The following is an 18336-nucleotide window of genomic DNA, read 5'->3' as shown; positions in this document are numbered from 1 at the left end:
ACTTTACAACTGTTTTGCAATTCAGTTTGAAAATTGGTGCCCCCAAAGTTCTGATAAGTGTACCAGTTTCATTAAGTGGTAAGAAAAAAATGTAGCTTCCTTGTGTCTCTGTGGCTTCAGTAGAACTTGTAACTCTAGGACCGTATACCCTTGCCAACTGCAATGCATTTGGAAATTGAACCTATGAAAACATATAAATAGTTTTCAGGTCAAGATAAAGAGAAATGAAACAGATATAACTAGTCCTTGCTTTCGTATGTGTAAAGCAACTTGACCAGAACCAATTTAATAGGAATTTAACTCCTGAGAACCAGAGTAGCAGACCTAAAATTCCTCAACCACACTTTTGTGCTAAACCATTAGACTTTTATGATAAAGTGAAAATCAGAAATCCAGAATTAATCATTAGAATAAAAACTGTTGTGTCTTTCAAAAAATGTGAAAACACTTTAATATAAGTTATATTGTTTCTACAAATTAGATGTAAGAAATAATTTCATTTAGTCATAGTACAATAAATTTGATTAACAAAATCCCAATTTACAAAACAGAAGTAAATAAATGCAGAATATATTCATTATCAAATTATAAAAGTAACAGTTATTGTTGAGATAGCATCAGTTTATTCTTCATTTCAGATAATAGAGTCAATTATTTTGGTATGCTTAGTAATATTTTTGCAAGTATTAAAATAATGGAACGTTGAGATTCAAACACAATGACAGTAAACCAATGAAATTTCAAATTCACATTATACAGCCATCATGAATCCATAAGTGAATGTTAATCATGTAAAAAAATATAAAATGTTTGTAATATAACCATCTAATTATTAACATACGGAGTTTTAAGACCACTATTTAATCTGCTAATTTGCTCTGAAATATAAGTAGTTGCTTTTCTGTGATACATGACATGTCTTTGTGCCTTCATACTTAATTTGAAATGTCCTTAGTGTAAAAATATACCAAAGTAAATAAAAAATGAGACACTTATTTACAAAACAATATTGTATATATATTATATAAATGCATTGTTTCAGTCTTTTTATACAATATTGATAGAGTCGATCATTTCTATTATTTTACCATAAAAACTGCAGTGTTGCAAAGGCAGTGTTGTAATTTTCCAAAGACAAAATTACATACTTCTCCAAGTATGTTATTTTGACATTTTGATAAAAATGAATACTATTTGACTGCCTTTTAAGATAACGCAGTTTCTCCAAGTATGCTACAGAATTGAAAGCCAACCTCTAGAAAAATGATTCTTCTTACATTAAAGAAAATCCATTCCTCATTTGGAGGTGTAGGAAAATGCACCTGAAGAAAAGAGAAACTTACTATTTTACTGAATGATTTTTATGTGATAAACCTGGTAGCCTCAGACATTCAGCCTATTGTATTAGCACCATTGGCATGGATTGTTAATGTACTGTGTCAATTCGATAGGAATGGAAATTGCATATGCTGCACCATCCCTATTTTTGTGGAATTTTATCTTACCAAGTATGCTACCATACAATATAAATTCAAGTGTTTAAGGATGATTCGAATGATGGTATATAACAATCCTGCATTTTACCAATACTGTATGTAAATTTTTCTGTAAATATTAAACAAAACTGTAAAGAAATAGACTTTAAAGCATACTCCTTTAATTCATCAGAATGCAAGGAGAATTGCTTTCATTTCCTCGCCGATGTTGTAATATACAGGAACATAAATGTAATTTGATCTCCTTCTAGCTCAAAAACTCTGGAAATCATAAAACTTTATTGTATGATTTGTTTGGATGGTTAAATGCCAACCATTGCATGTATTCCCCCTTTTAGTTTACATACTGTAGCTTATGCTTAAGTGACTGTAGGATACTCTAGGCCTATAGCCTGTGGTACTTAATTTCACAGCTTCAAAATTGTTGAGGGGAAGACCTTCCATGTTTTAGGAAGTTATGAACACTTAATATAAATCTCATGAGCACCCGCAGCGGTCTACTACCATGGCTGGAATTTTCCCATATATTATTTGTTCTTTGCCATTAAAATATAGCATATTAATTGGAGACATCTTTGTGGGAGTACAGCAAGGGCCTGCTGAACCTCTGGGGTTTGCTTGGTGTACCAGATGAGTATGAGGATATTTTTGTAAAAATACAAATTCACACTCTCCAGAGCAGTAATTGGCCTTATATCTTTTAGGAGCGATAATCCAATCCCATCCAAAAGCTTCAAAATCCACAGTTAGAGGGTAACGACAGCATCGCGATTCTGTTGAGTGTTCATCACAGTCAAGACCAAAATCCCTTCTGGATCTTTTTGGTGTGTCTGTTACCTTGACCTCTAAAAAGGGATTCTGTTTGAAAAGGAAAGGACAATCAGTAATGTCAATAGACCCGGAAACACTTTTCTACCTACCTTAAGAAGTCATTGTTGAAGAAATAAACTAATAATTTTGCTCATACCACATTTATTTTTAAAAGGCACAGCATTAAGGAATGTTAGTTTACACTAGACTTGATGTTCCCCTTATGTCTCAAACGAATTTAACAGAAATACAAATTCCCCTGAGATCAGTTCCATGTCTTGTTAATTTTTATTTTTCCAAGTTTGAGTACCAGACTGCCTGGCACATAATGGATGTCCTGAAAATATTTATGGGAAGAAAGGGAGGGAAGGACAGGAGAGAGAGGAGAAGAAGGAGAAGAGGGGAATGAAGGAAAGAGCTGAGCTCCCTCTCTTCTTGCTTTCTGATTAAATATGTTGGCTAAATATGCCTGGTAACTCCTGGAGGGGTAGGTATAGTCATCCATCCTCCATTCTCTAGGTCCTCACTCAGGAAAACTAGAACAATAAAGCCAGGGCAAAATAGAGAAGGACAAATTCAGAAGAAGAGACGATGATACCTCCTTAATTCTTTCACTGGAAAATGTTTCTATTCAGATATTTAAAAATTTGTTGGTTCTGTCTCTGCCCCAGTCTTTTAATGCGTTTGAGACTTTGTTTCCCTTTACACGAAAAAATCTGAGGAATACAACATATTAACCACTGTTCATATTATCATTTTTGATCATTAAAGTGCTACCTATGAAAAGGAACACTTTCTTAAATAATTGACAGTAGTTTTTAACCCATATCTAAATGAAAATAGCTCTGGCAGTACTATTTAAGACTGTCAAAAATAATAGTATCATTTGAGTCATTAACATTTAAAGTAGCATATATAAAGGAAACTAGATCATTTAGAAAATTGTATAGTCTTTTAGATACCTGCACACGTATGTTTATCACAGCACAATTCACAGTTGTAAAGATATGGAACCAGCCTAACTGCCCATCAGCGGATGAATGGATAAAGAAAATGTGGTATATATATACAATGGAATACTATTTAACCATAAAAAAGAGTGAAGTAATGTCTTTTGCAGCAAATTAGATGGAGCTGGAGGCCATTATTCGAAGGCAATGGAAAACCAAATACCATATGTTCTCACTTATAAGTGCGAGCTAAGCTATGGGTATGCAAAGACATACAGAGTAGTATAAGGTATTTTGGAGACTCAGAATGGGGAGGTGGGGATGAGGGATTAAAAACTACATATTGGGTACAATATACACTACTTGGAGTGATGAGTGCACTAAAATCTCAGACTTCACCACTGTACAATTCATCCATGTAGCCAGAAACCACTTGAACCCCCAACATATTGAAGTAAAACGTGTGTGTGTGTGTATATATGTATATACACATATATATATAATAAAAAACTAAAGATGAAAAAATAAAAAATATTGTATAGTATTTTAAAGAATGTTTTATTTAAAGTAATTCTGATCTGCTAATTATTTCATCTTTATAACTAAGATCATTGTAAGATTACGAAGGTAACAAGTTTGTTGTTTGTAAGTATAATCTTTTGTAAATTATGTCAATAGATGAATATAAAAAGATGTGATCACATTAAGTATTTGAAAACAGAAGTAAACAGAAATTTAGGTAGGCCAGAAGAGTAACCCTAAATTTGTACTAGGAATTAAAATGGTTTTTATTAAATTGTATAATATATAAGGTATTGTCATTTACTTGGCCTGATACTAAGTTAGTTGGCCTTCTGTAAGTAAACTTTTGCACAAGAATGCCAAGGCAGCTCAGAAATAAGCTAGGTGGCAAAGGTTAACCAGCCTGTAAATTGAAATTTTATTAGGAGTATTCCATAAAGAAATATATATACACATCAGTGCATCAACATCCTACAAATAATGAACATATTTATCATGAGGAATCTTAAATATATTTAATAAAATGTAAGCCTATAAATATCACTCTTAATTTCTCTGAATAAAAACATTTTAATTATAAAATTTTAAAAGGTTTTTTTTTTAATCTGTTTTATGCTAAGCCAAAAATTTTTAACACATTTGGCACCCTTCTGGGAGAAAAAAAAAGTTTTGATTTGTTTGTATATGTAGTAAAATCCACTATATAGAGTTAATATTTTAATTCATATAGTCATGTATCATATTAATGAAAAGCACTTTATATTTCATTCCCAATTCAAAAGAACTTCTTAAGAATTAAGAAGTATGGTATAGTTGTTTTCTAGAATCTTCATGCAAAGTAAGAATATCAAAGGAGTGTTTCATAGGATATGAAATTGGACACCTACTTTTATTGGGTACAGGGCTACCATTGGGGTAAGATACCTTTGTCTGGCTTATGAGCTTAGGGAATTTGTAGCTATTTTCCACTATTGTTTATTCATATTACGAATAAAAACATAAGATTATTACAATGTTATTTTCAGTTATCACTTACCAGCCCATCTTCTCCTGGTCCTGGGAAGGTTACAGCAAGATCATGACCATTCTCATCTAAAGCTTTTATTTCAATGCCTAAGTTGGATTCAGGTTGTTTGAGCCAATTTTGCAACACTGTCTTCACATCAATACTCTGCCAAATACCAGTGCCTGGGTTCATGTCAAGTTTCAGAGATCGGATTCCAGTATACCTTGTACCGTCTTTCATAGGTTTGATGAGTCTCAGGATTTGCACAAACACTGTTGTAGGAGTCTCGACGGGTCTCAGATATATCCATAGTTGGGCCTTTACCACTTTATTGTATTGTATTTTAGAGCTAAATTTAAAGAAGCAACATTTGGGTTTTCCATCCATTCGCATTAAAAAATCAGCTATAAATGAATAAGAAAAGAAGAGTTACTGAAATTATTTCCCATTAACAAAACCCCTCCATATTAATAGTTGAGCATTTAAAAAAAATTAAGATAATGTATGCCTATGCAGTCTTTTAAAATGAAATACTGTGTGGAACTTTATAACTCAGCAAAAAATGTGAAAGAAAATAATTACCCTAGCTTTTCAGAATTTTTCAGATGTATGTATTTTCAGCTGTTCATCAGGAATCTATTCCCCTTCCAGAGAACTATGGACAAAGGAAGGTTCTATGAAGTCATGAACACTGAATGAAATTTTAAAATGATGATGATTAGAGAGAACAAGAGTCACTGTGGAGGAACAACCACTTAGAATTCTTTGGGAATCTGAGTAGTTACACTTACTGAGCAGCTGTACCAATCAGTCTGGAAGAAGGAACCCTTCCCCCAGGCCTGAATTACCTGGGGACAAGACACACTGAGCAACTTACTGAGCCTCGGGAATTAGTAGAAAACACAATACATCTGTTACATTTTGGCTTTGGAATAGCCTTTTAAAGGAGCAAAACTAAGCAGGTAATTAACACAAAAATTTTGATGTTATATTCAGGCTATCTCAAAAGTTCCAAAGTATTGTCTTTAGGAAGCCAGGCTGTCATGTAAGCACAAGCACTAACAATTTCCTTTATTTTGGCTTTCTAAAATTGTCTATAAAAGGCAAATCTACTCCAGACCTATTTGATAGCAGAGTCTTAAATGGAAATTCTTTGCTGCATCATAACCTGATTACTTAATAAGGGAAATAATATTTTAAAACTGTTTTGAATCTTGTTTAAAGTATATAAAGCATTGTATTAAAGCAAGATAACAGATAACACAAAATTTTTCTTGCCATGCCTTCTCTGTCAAGGTGCTTGTTTCTCCTTCCTGGAGAAAGTATTCTTTGGAGCTGACTGCAAATGGAATTGTATGAAATATGTTATCTGTCACAAGCAAAGTAGATACTACAGGTAAAAGCCCTCCCTCTCAGGAAGAATAAAGTATTTTAGAAGGTTGTTAGGCACTATGCCTGCTTGGAAGTACACAAACTGGGTACTCTCAACAATAGTACTATGGTAAAGGTACAAGGAGGACTTTGTGAGTCATAACCTACCCAATTAAAATGTTTATTTCTTAGGCATTTTCTAATATTTAGTTCATGATGATGATTATGCTATGTTTACTTCATTGTTGTTCTTACTAATAAATTAAGATATTTAATTTTTCATACTCTTTACTGTAATAGCTTTCAAAATTAAATTTTTAACTGTGAAGAACAAAAAAATACTGTAAGAGTTTCAAATGACAGAAATCACTTTAGGTTTTCAGCAATGCTCAAGTAAGCTTAAACATCCAGCAAATTTCTTTTTTTTTCTGTTATTAGTGAAAAAAACTTATTTTACACAACCAAATACAATTATAAAATTTAATGTAAGTTTTTAACATTGCTTGTAGTATCTCTCAGTCCTTGCCTTGGTGGTATTACTGTGAAAGCATAAGCCTGCTATCTATATTTTCCTTATTAAACTAATGCTATGCAAGTATTTTATTTTTTAGCTTTTTGTCTCTATAAGAAAACAAATAATGCGGCAGATTTTTGTCTCATTAATATATTCTCATGAAATCTTGAAAAAGAGAAACTCTTTTCCTTTCTACTTACATACAGGCCAACAGCTTGTTAAAAGAGACTGAAAATAGATCTGTTTCTCATAAACACTAGAACAACAGTCAGCAGAACTGTTGATGTACACTAATAGGACTACTTACACTCTGTAGGCATGGTAATGATTGTTTCCGTTGTAGCGTGATAATCGTCATCTTCCAAAGAGCCATCGCTGCTGTCATCCCTCTGGACATCATACTGATCAATCAGTTCCCGGAGTGGAGGAGCTTTGGGTAAAAGTTGTCTTATAGCATCTTTGCTGATGTTAGGAGCTGTTTCCAGACGAAGTTTACTGAGGATTTGTATTTTAATGGCTTCTATTCTTGAAGATTTAGTGTTTTGTCTCCAAGTACATGCATTACACAGCCCCTCTTTTTCCACATTTTCTTTTTGCTCACTGTTCTCATTTAGATCCACTGGACCAGCAACAATCAGCATAAACAGGTAAATATAAACACAGAGTTGCAGTTTTTGCATGATTTTAAAATCAATATAATCTTTTTTTCTTGTTCTTATTTCTTCCTTTTACTTTTCTTTTGCTTTTGAGTAATGCCGAGCAAAATTTTAATGCATGTACAGTCTGAGAGACAACTTGCCACACCAGTGAATCTTTTATACTGTATTCCAAGTGGCTTTTTATATTCCAACTTAGATGAGACAAGTGTCGTCAGGATCTATGATTGGCTCTTGCTCCACAATGAATCTCGCTGTCAGAGGTTAAAACCCTGTCTGTCACAAGTCACCAAGCAGTATTTTGTTACAGTCAAGGGTGAGCTGATTCATTTGACTACTTCATAAAAGGAATAAATCCACAAATAATAAAAGATATTTGTGACATTTGAAAAACAAAAGTCTATGTTGGCAATAATATAAACTGCACTTAAATCTGATTAATCCTTACACAACTCTTATAATTTAAATAAGTCAATTTTAATTTACATTACATAGTTAAAATATGAAATATTACTTCCTCAAAAACTAAAATGATTTTATATTGTTTAGGCAAGCATTTGAAGTAAAAATATTTTTATTTGTTGTATTAAATTATTTTTAGTGCCAAGTAATTAGGAAAATAAAAATTAGGAAGACCTGAATTAAAAGTTAAGATTATGATACTAGTAGAGAATTTTCATCTATAATTTGAGAAACTTGTTTTCTGACTAAATTCTTAGTAAATATTGAAAGTCATTCTTATTATGATATATTGTGCATGGAATTATTTTTACATAGTTTAATGTCTTTTATTAATATGAAAATTTTACTGAACTTTTGACTGAGTGCTACTATTTCCTATTCTAAAGATGCAGATTATTCTCAGAAGATGTGTTTCTTCGTTGTTTATTACCAAGAGGATAATGTCAGCTAGTAGAAAAATCTCTGAACATAGAATAAGATAATGAACTTTATAACTGGCATGGCAGAGCTTATTACAGTTTGCCTCAGATTTCTAGCAGTAAATTTCCAGAGAGTAAAAAGTGCAGTATCTCTTCTCTATAAATTATATCAGAATATTGTAAGCACATAAAAGAGAAAGAGCATCATGATAAAGGGGTGACCTTTTGTTGTTTCCCAATACTGTGATATGTTTTCACCCCTTTGCCAATTTCTCATTTTGACCAGAGGGCAGACACCTGGCAGGGATTTGGGGTAAAGTCTGGGAGCAGAGAATAGAGCTTTTTGTTCTCTAAATTTAAGTGGCCTCTGTAGGGATCAAACGTTCAACCTTAGCTTTGGGAGCCACAAGATCTAGTCAAATGAACTATTAAAGAACTAAGCAAACATAGCCAGCAAGAAACAGAAGATATTTCCAGGCCAAAGGAGATTTCTTTTTCCTACTCCTTTTTGGGAAGCTAAGGATTCCTAAGAGATTTAATCCATTACATTTTGTTTTCCAAGAGAATACAGTGGCTCATATCAAATATTTATTTTAAAGTCACTACCATTTTTGCACACTGTACACTAATTTACTGCCTCGGTGCACTAAAATGCAACGCAGTAGCCTGAAAAGTTAATGCATTTTCATCAAATTCTTAAGAGGTATCTACATCTCTTGAGAAAAAAATGGCCTTACATAATGCATTGGATTTGCCCATCATTAAAGATTAAGGAAAACCAGACACAAACCAGATGCCCTGAGGATTTCAGATACTCTTTGTTATGGGACAATATTAGATCTGGCTTCTAAGGTTTTATTTGTTTGGTAAATTCATTTTTCAATGTGTAAATCTTTGAAATGTTATGATCATTGTAACATATGCATCTATACAGTTGCAAGTAAGTCAAACTTTTTTTTTTTAATATGCTTAGAATTGCATAGCAGTTGAATTGAGAACTCAGGCTCTGGAGTCAGATAGACCTGAGTTCAAATCTCAACTTTGCCACTTCTAACTATGATAATGGATGAGATACTTAACTTCCCTAAACTTTAGCTTCCTTATAGGGTTTTGGGGAATATAATTTAATAATGCATGTAAATTGCTGAATGTAACACCTGTCACATAGTAAGTAATTGATAACTGGCACTTGAGTGCTTGCTGTTTGTTTTATGCAGAAGGATTTGAGATTATGCTGAAAAGTATGCTCCACATGAACTAGAACTGCTTCAGGTCATAGCTGCCAATTATCAGTCACAAAGTCTACCTTTCTAGATCTGTGAGGCAAGTAAAAATTTCTAAGGCAGCCAGGTTACAAGACGTGTTCCAGCTCTTCATTCTTACTACCTGGAAAAAAGTGAACAAAGGTTGTCGTTTTCACTTACAGACAATTCTCATTATTCATGATTTCTGTATTCACAAATTTGCCTACTTGCTGAAATTTATCTATGAAACTCAATATTCCTAGCTTTTTTCAGTCATTCACTGGCATTCACAGAGCGGCAAAAATTTGAGTCCTATCTGACGCACAGGTTCCCAGATGAGGTCAAACAAGGCAGGGTTCCTTATTGTTTCGGCTCTCATACTATAAACAAATTCCCTTTTTCCAGTCTATTTAGTGCCATGTTTTCACATATTTTATGCTTTTTTTATTGCTCCTGTTATTGATTTTGCTTTTTAAAAATGGCCCCCAAGCATAGTGTTGATGTGCTGTGTGGTGTTCCTATGTTCCTAATCACAAGAAAGCTGCAATGGAAAGTAACATGGTGGTTGCCAGATGCTGGGTGGGGCACTGAGGGGTAGTTACTGTGTGATAGATAGAGAGTTTCAGTCTGGGAAGGTGAAAATTTATGAAGATGAATGCTGATGATGGTTACACAACAGTGTGAATGTGCTTAATGCCACCGAACTGTACACCTAAAAATAGTTAAGATGCTAAATGTTATGTATATTTACCACAATTTTAAAAGGCTGTGATACGCCTAAGGGAAAAAAATTCTTATGAAAAAATGCATGTGCTAGATAAGCGTCATTCAGGCCTGAGTTATAGTGCTGTTGACTGTGAGTTCAGTGTTAATGAATGAACAATATATATTAAATAATGTATGTATAAACAAAAACACACATAAAGCAAGGTTATATATTGATTGGTTGATGAAAATATTATGACCAGAGGCTCAACTAACCCTGTTTTTCCCCTAGGAACAATAATTCAATATTTGCTAACTCAGTGTTGGCAATGACTTTATAGAACATAACTACTATGAATAGGGAGAATTGACTATATCTAATCAACTTCTCTGGAGAACAGTATTGAATGGGTGAAGAAGTACTGAAGAAATTTAAATAAGTTTTATTCCTTCTCCAGTGGCAGTGATTGCAACCTTCCCAAGGCCCCAGAATAGAAGGGCTCACCAGCTATAGGAACCTTCAAATGTAGTCTGACTTCTGGAGACCCAGTTCTGGCAGTTCTTATCATAAAGGAGACAGGAAGTACTGCATCATTAAGGTGAGTGGGTAGAGAAGAATTCCTGCTAGTTGACTGGGAGAGCTGCGTCTGTCAGCTTGTTGGTTTTGTCTTAAGTTAGCCATCTCTAAAAGCCGCTTCTCACAGGACTCGGAATTTAGGTCATCAAGGCAGTATCTCACAAGACTTGTATGGTTCATCTTTGTACTAGGTAGGCTGTTGTGGGCCTCATGTTTTCTGTAACCGTCAGTAAGGTGGCAAGCAAAACTCTCTCGTCTCTGTTACAAATACCCACTGGTTGTCTCAAAACAATGTTGAGGTTATAAAGAATATTTTCAAAAAACAATTTACAGTTTTATTTTTCCAGAGTGTGAGATCTACTGAGTGTACTAATGTAAAGACTTGCTGGAAGTTTAACGATCGTGGCCAAAAAAAAGAAGGACGAGATTAGGAATTAGCACAAGAACGAATCATGAAAAATTCAACAGTTTTGGGCAAAAACTCAGGAAGTCTTATCTGATATCTCTTGCCATTAACTTGTGTTTACAGCTCTTTGGTATTACTCTATGCTGATTATTCTTAAAGCCAGAGAAAATCTGTATGGTACTCAACTCACATAACATCATGAGAAGATAATTGTCCCACATTGTTGATAACTGATTACCCATGCTTTCGATAGTTAGAAGATAAAAATTAACAAAAACAAAAATATTCTTGAGCTAGGTAGCATGAGTACAGGAACAGAAGGCAGGAGACCCAAAATATAGTTCCAGCTTGACTGCTGATGTTTTATGTAACCTTGAATAAGTCAGTTAGCAAACCCTTCATTTATAAATGTATGTATGTATGAATTCACATATTAGTTTATGAAATATTTGAATGCCTATTTTGTACCTGACACTGTGCTAGATTCTGAGGATAAAACAGCGAGCCAGACAGACACAATCACTGTCTTCATGAAACCTATGGACTAGTTTCTTCATATGCAATATGAATAAATTTGATTAGGTGTGCCCTTTCCATTGAGGTTTATCCCCTAAAGCAGTGATTCTCAAAATTTCGGGTCTTAGGATTTGTTTACACTCTTAAAAATTATTTAGGATCCCCCAAATCTTTTTTGTGTCAGTTATATCATTAATATTTAACACATTATATATTAAAACAAATTTTAATGTGCAAGCATATTCAAGCATACATTTTATTTGCTGACAGAGTCATGATGTCTTCATACATTATGGGGCCTCTGGAAAACCACTGTATACATAAGAAAGAATGAGCATGAGAAAGGCAAAAAACATCTTAGTATTATTATGAAAACAGTTTTTATTTCATAGACTCTCTGGAAGAGAATTGGGAAGCACCCCAGTGATCCCCAGACCACACTTGGAGAACCATACGCCCAAAGTAGTAATTTTTACACCACCTCAATTGAATACTTCCACCTTTAACTTGCAGTCCCCTCCTCCCAATACCTGTAGTGTTGCTTTTAATGAGACATCAAATATGGTAATTTTAAAACATTGTTTATTTAATAGTACATAATTATTGCAAAAAGCAGAAATGTAAATATTATTATAATCACCAACAGCAAACTTGTAGGCAGTCGAGAGGACATTTGCAAAACATTCGTCAGTTCTAGAGTATAGACTCAAATTAGTAGTCTTGAGGGATTTCTTATAGATAGTCTTCAGATGGTGTTGAGGTGACTGTATTCATACTATGGCAATCCTCATAATAAGGTCCTAGTTAATAAAATTGCTGCAATCCATTGTCCTTTAGAGGTAGAATTAACTCAGGAAAACTTCAAAATGCAATTTCTCCTCTCCCTCCTTCCCAAAATGGGAGCTCCAGTCTATTTATCATAGGCTTAAAATTTATCACAGAAAATAAAAATGAAGTTACAATTTGGCTTCCTCATTTTTTCTATTGAAAAAAAAAAAAAAAATACTAGGAGCCAGGCACGGTGGCTCACGCCTATATCCCAGCACTTTGGGAGGCCGAGGCAGATTGGATCATTTGAGGTCAGAAGTTCAAGACCAGCTTGGCCAACATGGTGAAACACCATCTCTGCTAAAAATACAGAAATTGGCTGGGTGTGGTGGCATGAGACAGAGTGAGACCCTGTCTAAAAACAACAACAACAACAACAACAAAAACTAGACTCAAAGACTTTGTGTTAAAACTGTATAGATTGTCCACTCCTCGATTATTACAATTCTTATATGTTTGTGTTTTAATGTTTCTTTACTTGTCCTCTAATCCCTACCCTTCCACCCCTCAAATAGACTATGAGCTATTTGAGGGCAGAGAATATTTGTTCTTTTTGGCTTTTCAGCTCTTGGTCCACCACCTGGCACGTAATTAGATGGGGAGAACAGTGTTTTTGTTTGTTTGTTGAGATGGAGTCTCACTCTGTCACCCAGGCTGGAGTACGGTAGCACGATCTCGGCTCACTGCAACTTCTGCTTCCTGGGTTCAAGCGATTCTACTGCTCCAGCCTCCTGAGTAGCTGGGATTACAGGCATGCACCACGACGCCTTGCTAATTTTTTTGTATCTTTAGTAGAGACGGGGTTTCACCATGTTGGCCAGGCTGTTTTCGAACTCCTGGCCTCAAGTGATCCACGCCCCTCAGCCTCCCAAAGTGCTGGGATTACAGACGTGAGCCACTGCACTCAGGCAGGACAGTGTTTTTTGAGTAATTGAACCACTAAATGAACAAACATCTCCTTAAATACCAGAACTTTCCAATTTTTCAGTCAGGTGTAGTTAGTGTATTTATAGACTTTCTAAGTGAGAGTGTTTTTAGTTTGTTCTGACTGTGGTTCATAGCATTTCTATTGACTCCCCTCTTCCTGAAACTGGCAGGACAGGTTGGTATCACAGGTCCCTGTTTTCTTGACGCTGCAGTAGTTCTCTGGTGGAGCACTGAGCACTTTGAGTATCCCAGTGCAGCTTTTACATTTAATGATCGGGGCTACCTAGATCTGTGGCTACCCACACCACGTGACTCTTAACAGGGACCATGTTAGGGAGTTGCCATGCTGGCTATGACACCACTACTTAAGATGACCAGATCCCTTCCCCAACATAGGTTCATATTAAGTTTAATGAGTCTCAAAGGTAGCCAGAGTGTAGAAAAGAAGTCTCAAAAGGGGTGTGTGTGTGCATGTATGCATATGTGTATGTGTGTGTGTGTGTGCATGTATGCATATGTGTATGTGTGTGTGTGTTTAAGGCAAAGACAGATCAATCTCCCAGGAGGGAGAAGTATGAACTGAGCATAATAATATTCATTATATTTGATGACTAGTTTGTTTTCTGCATGATGTTTTCACTTACTTTAGAACAAGCACATGGTTTCCAGAGCAGCTAACAATATAGATTGAATTGGCAAAACATTTATCTTTAGTTTTAGAATTTTTTAAAGTGAATGTTTCCAGTAACCAACCACTCCCCAAGAGAAAATCCTACAATTGTCAGGATTTTGTTTTTAGGGAACTGGAACCAGTAACCTCAATACAGAGGATGTTTTGGCAAATCAAAAAAACAATATTTTTAGAATTAGGTTTTTAAATTTATAATCTTAAAACCATTTTTAAAAATTTTAACTCTCTTCACTCCATTGGTGGTTTGAAGGTAGTAATAGCCTTAGAAAAATTTAGTTCTTACCGTATTTCCTTGGAATTGCCTAAAACATAGTTTTTCATAATTCACAGAGGATTGGCTTTCAGAGAGCCATTCCATTTCCAAATTCTTTTGTAAATTCTTAGAAAGAAGTCTTTTAAAATATATTCATGTGTTCATTTATACATGTATTTGTTCATTAAACACTTATTGTGCACCTGGTTTATGATAGGTACTATGCCAGGAATTGGAGACAGAAAAAGATGATGCTGTTTTTGCCTAAGGGAAATAAAAAACTTTAGGGCTGTAGGATTTTAAAGTTATTCTATCCACTCTATTCATAAAGAGATGGAGAGGCCGGGCGCGGTGGCTCAAGCCTGTAATCCCAGCACTTTGGGAGGCCGAGACGGGCGGATCACAAGGTCAGGAGATTGAGACCATCCTGGCTAACACGGTGAAACCCTGTCTCTACTAAAAATGCAAAAAAATTAGCCGGGCGTGGCGGCAAGCGCTTGTAGTCCCAGCTGCTTGGGAGGCTGAGGCAGGAGAATGGCGTGAACCCGGGAGGCGGAGCTTGCAGTGAGCCGGGATCGCGCCACTGCACTCCAGCCTGGGCGACAGAGCAAGACTCCGCCTCAAAAAAAAAAAAAAAAAAAAAAAAAAGAGATGGAGAAACTGAGGCCCAGAGAGAGGTTATATGATTTAAATTAGAATTAAATGAAAAACAGTTTATTTAATTTGCAAAGGCAATTTGCATTGAAATACTTTTGAAGCACCAAGTACTTCTTTAACTTCTTTATGTTGAATTAAGAATTTTTTTAATGTTCTAAAATTAACAAATTAGGTCAGTGCTCAATTTCCTGGGTCAGTGCCACAGTGGTGCCCTTTGTTCTTGGACCCTATCCATGGCTCTGGCTTGGCAACTGAAAGATTCAATGAGCTGTTTTTGGCAATTAGTATAGGAGTTTTAATGTCTACTGACTAAATGTACTTTTGATGCCTATTTGCTCAGGTATTGGGGTCAGTGTTTTGTTATATAACATCATTATTTAGCTCAAATTTCAATATTTTAAATTATATATCTATATTATTGAAATTTAACATTAAAAAGTCAGTAGTTTCTAGTTATTTTAACCACAGAGAGTTACAAAGAGTTATATCTTTGACTTTCTAATTAGTTCAAAAATAGATACAACCTTGACTTACAGTTTAAAAAAAAAAAAAAAAAACCTTTCATTTAATTAGATTTAGAATGAACATTCTGGCCCCTGCTGGGAGCTCTAAGAACTACATCACTTCTCCTGTCAATTTTTCTAATAAGAACTTCAGTTTAAACCTTGAGTTCAATGTGATATATTTTCTCTCTCTCTCTCTCTCTCTTTTTTTTTTTGGTAACCTGCAGAATCTGGCTGAATAAAATATGTAAGTAAGTAAGACATTACTGTGATTAAGACCCAAAATCTATGTTAAATATTGGATGTTTTGAGATAACACAATGAATTTAAATCCCCAGTAATATAAGAAATTTTTCTGGAAACCTAATGTATTTTTTTTTAAATCTCCATTCAAACTCAGAAGAGAAATCTGATGGGAAGAACTGGTAAAATTCAAACACTTGATAAAGTATGGTATAGTAAGGACCCTTAGAATTTCATCAAATACTTATGAACACCCACCGTTTGGTTGTGGGTAAGCATTGAATGTACAGCCATGCACTGCGTAATGATCTCAGCAGACCACATAGATGAGGGTGGTCCTGGAAGATTATAATGGAACTGAAATATTCCTATGGCTTAGTGATGACTTGATGATCCCAACTGAGTGTGGGCCTAAGCTAATGTGTGTGTTTGTGTCTTAGTTTTTAACAAAAGCATTTAAAAACCTTTATAAAAATTTAAAAATTTTTAAAATAGAAAAAGCTTATAAAACAAGGATATAAAGAAAGCAGGCTGGACATGGTGGCTCACACCTGTAATCCCAGTGCTTTGAGAGACCGAGGCAGGAGGATTGCTTGAGGCCAGGAGTTCAAGACCAGTTTGGGCAGTATAGTGAGACCCCATCTCTGCAAAAAATAAAAGTGAAAAATTTAGCTTGGTATGGTGCCACACACTTGTAGTTCTAGCTACTCATTTTTTATCTTTTATACCATATTTTTACTATACCTTTTCTATGTTATATGTTTAGATATACAAATGCCATTGTGTTCCTGTCGCCTGCAGCACAATACAGTACAGTAACATGCAGTAGAGGTTTGTAGCCAAGGAGCAATAGGCTATGCTATGTAGCCTAGCTATGTAGTAGATTATACCATCTAGGTTTATATAAGTACATTCTATGATGTTCACACAACAATGAAAATGTTATGTTAAATATGATGTTCATACAACAATGAATTGTGTGCTTCATAAATATTAAATGTGAAAATATGTCAACAATAATACCGGTAATATTTAATAATATTGATATCATTAATATTAATTTGTATTATAAATCTTAGTAAAATTAAAAATGTCTTTTTTTTTTTTTTTTCTGAGACGGAGTCTTGCTCTGCCGCCCAGGCTGGAGTGCACTGGCCGGTTCTCAGCTCACTGCAAGCTCCGCCTCCCGGGTTTACGCCATTCTCCTGCCTCAGCCTCCCGAGTAGCTGGGACTACAGGCGCCCACCACCTCGCCCGGCTAGTTTTTTTGTATTTTTTAGTAGAGACGGGGTTTCACCGTATTAGCCAGGATGGTCTCGATCTCCTGACCTTGTGATCCGCCCGTCTCGGCCTCCCAAAGTGCTGGGATTACAGGCTTGAGCCACCGCGCCCGGCCAAATTAAAAATTTCTAAATTAAACTTTTGTAAAATGAAGGATGGGTTTATAATGTACACAAGAGGGAGATGTAGAATGAAATGATTAGGAAACTAGAAAGAAAAAGTCAGAAAAGATACACCAGACAGATGCTAACAAAAGAAAACTGGAGTCATGATATTAGTCACAGGTTTGAATTTAAGAGAGAAAGTGAAAAACAAGATAATGAAATTTTGTGATGGTAGGGGAAACACTCCACGGAGAAGATATACCTTTCATAAATCTTAAAGCATGGAACGATATCATAATAAAAATACATTTAAAAATGCAGAACTGCAAGAAGAAAGGGTAAGAAAAAAAGCAGTAGTAGCAATGCAGCCATAAAAAAGAATGAAATCATGTTCTTTGCAGCAATATGGATGCAGCTGGAGGCCATTATCCTAAGCTAATTAATGCAAGAACAGAAAAACAAACACTGCATGTTCTTACTTATAAATGAGAGCTAAACGTTGGGAAGTCATGAGCATAAAGATAGCAAAATAGACACTGGAGAGTCCTGGAGGGAGGAAACTGGGGAAAGGGGAACCAGGGTTGAAAAACTAACTGTAGGGTACTAAGCTCACTACCTGGGTAGTGGGACCAATCATACACCAAAACTGCAGCATCACACAATATACCCAGGTAACAAGCCTGCACCTCCTGAATCTAAAATAAAAGTTGAAATAAAAAAAAATAGTAGTAGCAGACTTTAATTCACTTCATGGATCAAACAGTTGAAAGTTAGTAAGGATATAAAGTATTTGAACAATTAAGTCAATGACGTTGATGAAAAAAGTTTGTATTGAATGCTATATCCTGACAACCAAAAATCAATCTTATTTTTTAAAGCCCATGAAACATTTACTAAATTGGCAAATATTGTAATAAATTTCCCAAATTAGAAATAATCCAGACCATATTCTCTGATCACAGTATAATTAAACAAAAATAAATAGTCAAAACAAAAAATCAACATCTCTTCTACTACTTGGAAATATAAAAATTGTTTAAAACCATCTTTTGTACAAAGAGGAAACAAAACTGATATCGCAGAATGTGTACAAAATAACAGCTAAAACATTGCATACCAAAACTTATAGGAGACAACAGCTGTGTTTAGCGGATATTCATAGTTTCAAATATGTATTGCTAAACAAGAAAGTATG

General features: G+C 34.8%; 1 protein-coding gene across 1 annotated transcript; it reads right to left on the bottom strand.

Moving 5' to 3' along the window:
• Window positions 1–423: 423 nt before the first annotated feature.
• Window positions 424–7483, bottom strand: MSTN (myostatin). The gene is made up of 3 exons (XM_010379744.2): window positions 6977–7483; window positions 4815–5188; window positions 424–2354 (listed from the first exon to the last, which is right to left on the bottom strand). Exons 1-3 carry the CDS (start codon window positions 7347–7349, stop codon window positions 1974–1976), a joined length of 1128 nt encoding a protein of 375 aa, XP_010378046.1. The 5' UTR covers window positions 7350–7483; the 3' UTR covers window positions 424–1973.
• Window positions 7484–18336: the final 10853 nt, after the last annotated feature.

Source organism: Rhinopithecus roxellana, chromosome 14, assembly GCF_007565055.1.
Source record: "Rhinopithecus roxellana isolate Shanxi Qingling chromosome 14, ASM756505v1, whole genome shotgun sequence".
Taxonomy (NCBI): Eukaryota; Metazoa; Chordata; class Mammalia; order Primates; family Cercopithecidae; genus Rhinopithecus; species Rhinopithecus roxellana.
The sequence above is the reverse complement of the archived record's forward strand: the minus strand, read 5'-3'. Positions and strand labels throughout refer to the sequence as shown.

Coding starts and splice junctions, on each gene's coding strand:
- MSTN (XM_010379744.2), bottom strand. CDS start 7,349: ATGCAAAAACTGCAACTCTGTGTTTATATTTACCTGTTTATGCTGATT. Junction 5,189..6,976: donor CATTACCATGCCTACAGAGT/GTAAGTAGTCCT, acceptor ATTCATTTATAG/CTGATTTTTTAATGCGAATG. Junction 2,355..4,814: donor GACCAGGAGAAGATGGGCTG/GTAAGTGATAAC, acceptor CTTTTCAAACAG/AATCCCTTTTTAGAGGTCAA.